This window comes from Rana temporaria, chromosome 2, assembly GCF_905171775.1.
Source record: "Rana temporaria chromosome 2, aRanTem1.1, whole genome shotgun sequence".
Lineage (NCBI taxonomy): Eukaryota > Metazoa > Chordata > Amphibia > Anura > Ranidae > Rana > Rana temporaria.
In genome coordinates this window covers 462,307,769-462,312,659 of record NC_053490.1, presented here as the reverse complement: position 1 = coordinate 462,312,659, position 4,891 = coordinate 462,307,769, and the positions used below count along the sequence as shown (strand labels likewise).

The window sequence follows — 4,891 nt, the reverse complement described above, 5'->3', positions numbered from 1 at the left end:
ATGAGTAAAATGTATTTAAATTATAAACAAAAAAAGTAATTTACAATGCACAAACAACAAAAGGGAATCAAATTCTCAGAAAAAAATAAAAAAATTCAAGTGAGCAAAATACTCTCAGATCTAGACCTTGACTTATTTAAAAGCTAATCATCAATCTGTGTCATTATTTTATTTATAAAAATACTTTCCATAAAAAAATATTTTTTATTTACACTAGTGAAGTTCAGTCAACTGTATAATAAACTCAACATAGGAATTCAGTCTTTTGATTGGAAGACTTTCATAAGTAGAATTCTTTCCTTCATTACCCTGTGAGGTTGATCTACTAAAGTCAAGTAAATTGTTCGCTTTTCAAGGAAATTTTCACTGTCCAAGGGAATTTTCTATATAGCTTGTTGAATGAGAAGACATCAGTTTAATTATTATATTATTTTGAAAGCATCAAATTAATACAACATAGTGTTCATTTAAGGGAAATTTTATTGAAAATTAAGAATATTTTCATCCATCAACTTACTCAGAAAACCCACCTAATTATTCACATCACAAAAAAGTATTTAGAACATTTAAAACAAAACTGTCTAACTTAATAAATTGTGTGTGCCACCTCTTAGACGGAGCACAAGGTGAAGGGTGGATTCTTTTTGGATATTGTAGTCAGCAAGGGTGCGGCCATCTTCCAATTGCTTCCCAGCAAAGATCAATCTCTGCTGGTCTGGTGGGATACCTTCTTTGTCTTGGATTTTACATTTCACATTTTCAATACTGTCACTGCACTCAACCTCAAGGGTGATGGTCTTGCCTGTGAGGGTTTTCACAAAGATTTGCATACCACCTCTCAGACGGAGCACAAGGTGAAGAGTGGATTCTTTTTGGATGTTGTAGTCAGCAAGGGTGCGGCCATCTTCCAACTGCTTGCCGGCAAAGATCAATCTCTGCTGGTCTGGTGGGATACCTTCTTTGTCTTGGATTTTACATTTCACATTTTCAATACTGTCACTGCACTCAACCTCAAGGGTGATGGTCTTGCCTGTGAGGGTTTTCACAAAGATCTGCATACCACCTCTCAGACGGAGCACAAGGTGAAGAGTGGATTCTTTTTGGATGTTGTAGTCAGCAAGGGTGCGGCCATCTTCCAACTGCTTGCCGGCAAAGATCAATCTCTGCTGGTCTGGTGGGATACCTTCTTTGTCTTGGATTTTACATTTCACATTTTCAATACTGTCACTGCACTCAACCTCAAGGGTGATGGTCTTGCCTGTGAGGGTTTTCACAAAGATTTGCATACCACCTCTCAGACGGAGCACAAGGTGAAGAGTGGATTCTTTTTGGATGTTGTAGTCAGCAAGGGTGCGGCCATCTTCCAACTGCTTGCCGGCAAAGATCAATCTCTGCTGGTCTGGTGGGATACCTTCTTTGTCTTGGATTTTACATTTCACATTTTCAATACTGTCACTGCACTCAACCTCAAGGGTGATGGTCTTGCCTGTGAGGGTTTTCACAAAGATCTGCATACCACCTCTCAGACGGAGCACAAGGTGAAGGGTGGATTCTTTTTGGATGTTGTAGTCAGCAAGTGTGCGGCCATCTTCCAACTGTTTGCCGGCAAAGATCAATCTCTGCTGGTCTGGTGGGATACCTTCTTTGTCTTGGATTTTACATTTCACATTTTCAATACTGTCACTGCACTCAACCTCAAGAGTGATGGTCTTGCCTGTGAGGGTTTTCACAAAGATCTGCATACCACCTCTCAGACGGAGCACAAGGTGAAGGGTGGATTCTTTTTGGATGTTGTAGTCAGCAAGTGTGCGGCCATCTTCCAACTGTTTGCCGGCAAAGATCAATCTCTGCTGGTCTGGTGGGATACCTTCTTTGTCTTGGATTTTACATTTCACATTTTCAATGCTGTCACTGCACTCAACCTCAAGGGTGATGGTCTTGCCTGTGAGGGTTTTCACAAAGATCTGCATACCACCTCTCAGACGGAGCACAAGGTGAAGGGTGGATTCTTTTTGGATGTTGTAGTCAGCAAGTGTGCGGCCATCTTCCAACTGTTTGCCGGCAAAGATCAATCTCTGCTGGTCTGGTGGGATACCTTCTTTGTCTTGGATTTTACATTTCACATTTTCAATACTGTCACTGCACTCAACCTCAAGGGTGATGGTCTTGCCTGTGAGGGTTTTCACAAAGATCTGCATACCACCTCTCAGACGGAGCACAAGGTGAAGGGTGGATTCTTTTTGGATGTTGTAGTCAGCAAGGGTGCGGCCATCTTCCAACTGTTTGCCGGCAAAGATCAATCTCTGCTGGTCTGGTGGGATACCTTCTTTGTCTTGGATTTTACATTTCACATTTTCAATACTGTCACTGCACTCAACCTCAAGGGTGATGGTCTTGCCTGTGAGGGTTTTCACAAAGATCTGCATACCACCTCTCAGACGGAGCACAAGGTGAAGGGTGGATTCTTTTTGGATGTTGTAGTCAGAAAGGGTGCGACCATCTTCCAATTGCTTCCCAGCAAAGATCAATCTCTGCTGGTCTGGTGGGATGCCTTCCTTATCTTGGATTTTGCATTTCACATTTTCAATACTGTCACTGGGTTCAACCTCAAGGGTGATGGTCTTGCCTGTGAGGGTTTTCACAAAGATCTGCATGACTGGCTGAAAGGGAAATTATACATATACAATTACTCAAAGATAGGTCAGTTTTTTCAAATGATAACAATTTTCTTGCTATCAGTAAGATGCTTTGAAAACATTTTATTTCCTTGTAGTCTAAGGTTTAGAAACAAAAATACACACACAAAAAAATGCCTATATTGCCCTAGGTAAACCCTTTACAACCACTTTTTACTAAAGGTAAGCCTATAATAAAGCTTACCTGTAGCTTCCCTTGGATATCTCCTAAACCTGCACGGTTTAGGATAAATCCCCTGTATCAGCATGTTACGACGTCATCACACGTGCGCACAGAAGCAATGGCACGTTCGTGCCGTCGCTTCAGCTAGTGTGCCGTTACCGGCGGCTCCCAGCCAATCACAGAGCCGGAGCCCACTCCAGGAGAGATGTCGCCGGCCGGAGTGGTGTACGAGGACCAGTGCGGGGGCTTTGATCTAAGGTAAGTAATTCATAATGAGCTAGTATGCTATGCATACTAGCTCACTATGCCTTTGTCTTGCAGGTTATTTTTTGTTAGTGGGTTTATAACCGCTTTAATAATTAAGCTTAAACATAATGTATGTTTGATTTCCTGTATCAATGAGAGAGTTCAAAGTAATACATTCAATTTTTCATTATAAAAGTTTGTTTGACAAATGCTGTCTTTCGTTTTTTTTTAAGTATTTAGTCAATATAACATCTAAATCATACTACAATATACTACAGTCATAGCAATAATGGGTTCTTTATCTGACAGCTTTTGCTCCACCAAGGTATATCTTGCACTAACATCTCAGAACTGAACGCAAGGAACTCACTGTCTCATTGCAGAGACATAAGGAGTGCTTCCAACAGGACATATGATGATGATTAGAAAGTAAGACGAAGCCCTTGTTTTATCCCATTGCATTCTATCAAGGGTCCTAAATCTATACTAGTACATTAATTACTGTAAACAATATTTGAGATCCAATTATAACCAGTGCTTAGCTACAGTCACAGAGCAGTGAATGTAACTCAGTACTGATGTGCAATGATACAAGAGAAGGACTCATATGCAGAAAACCTATTTTAAAGGCTGTTATAATTATTTTCCACCACTCTTTATGCAGATAGAAAGTGTGTTGATGACCTAAATTCTAAGCAGAGTTTGTGCTTCCAATTTACACCAGGTATACTTTCATTCAATAAAAAGAAAAAGAGGAAACTTATCAAAGAACTTACCTTACTGCACGTTGCTTTGTCACTGCTGGAGCCTTGCTCTCCTGAAAATCTAGTAGATAGAGATTACAATAAACATATACCTGCATATATATATACAACCTCCCAGATGACATCAACAAGAAACCAGTCTAATTATTTAGCACATTCCTCCTCTATGCACAAAATCTATAATAAGTCTAATTGTCTTAATTATAGCTTAGTGTGCTGGGCAGCTCCTTGTTATTAATCTTCCCTGTATTGATGTGTCATTGTAAAAGATTGCGCAAATGAAACAGGACTAGAATAACTAGATCACCAGAAAGTTTTGGAGGAAAGTCCTTTACAGTACTAAGGGCTGTTTTGTTTTAGTAACTGGTGCATACGTATGAATTTTTGCGCACATGTATATGTGTGTGGTGTTTATTATGGGGGCACTAAACCAACCCTTAGATATTGCATAATCGTTTTAAAAGAGAAGTCAATTAGTAAAAAAAAATTTGCAGGTTTATACTTACCTTGGTGGATGCAGCATGGGTCCCCCGTCGCCTCTACACTGAGAACCGAGTGGTCGAACATTGCCAATGGCTCAGTTCTCCCAGCTCCCTGAGCAGAAAGCTGCTGACTGTCAATCAGCAGCTCTCCACTCTGCTCCTTCTTGCTCATTGGAGCGCTAAACTGTGTAGGGGTGGGGAGTGGCCATCTCAGGCTCTCAGAGGCTCGCTGAGAGGCTGAGACGGGTATCAGTCCAGGCACCTGGCGGATCCAGGCTCCCATTGTCGGGATGACACGGTGCCTGGACTGATTTCTGGGACGTAAGCAGAGAGCGGACTTCAGCCCGATCTCTGCTGAAAACGGGTCACAGGAGTGCAAAAGTAATTCCACTCCTATGATCCATAGGAGAAGCCCAGCCAAATGAGCTTTGGCTGGACTTCTCCTTTAATATACTGTATGATTTCTTATGATTAGCCAATAGAGCTCTAAGATTGCTTTAAATTCACTTTTCGACTGCAAAAGTTTTAAACAACTTTCCT

General features: G+C 41.0%; 1 protein-coding gene across 1 annotated transcript; it reads right to left on the bottom strand.

Annotated features, from left to right (window-relative positions):
* Window positions 1-462: 462 nt before the first annotated feature.
* On the bottom strand, window positions 463-3,986 carry LOC120927743 (polyubiquitin-C-like). Its single transcript, XM_040338631.1, has 2 exons — window positions 3,882-3,986; window positions 463-2,660 (listed from the first exon to the last, which is right to left on the bottom strand). The coding sequence occupies exon 2, from the start codon at window positions 2,652-2,654 to the stop codon at window positions 582-584; it is 2,073 nt and encodes a 690-aa protein (XP_040194565.1). The 5' UTR covers window positions 2,655-2,660; window positions 3,882-3,986; the 3' UTR covers window positions 463-581.
* Between the last annotated feature and the right edge of the window lie 905 nt (window positions 3,987-4,891).

Bases quoted from the DNA above. Each gene is read 5' to 3' on its own strand.
- LOC120927743 (XM_040338631.1), bottom strand. From the start codon at position 2,654: ATGCAGATCTTTGTGAAAACCCTCACAGGCAAGACCATCACCCTTGAG.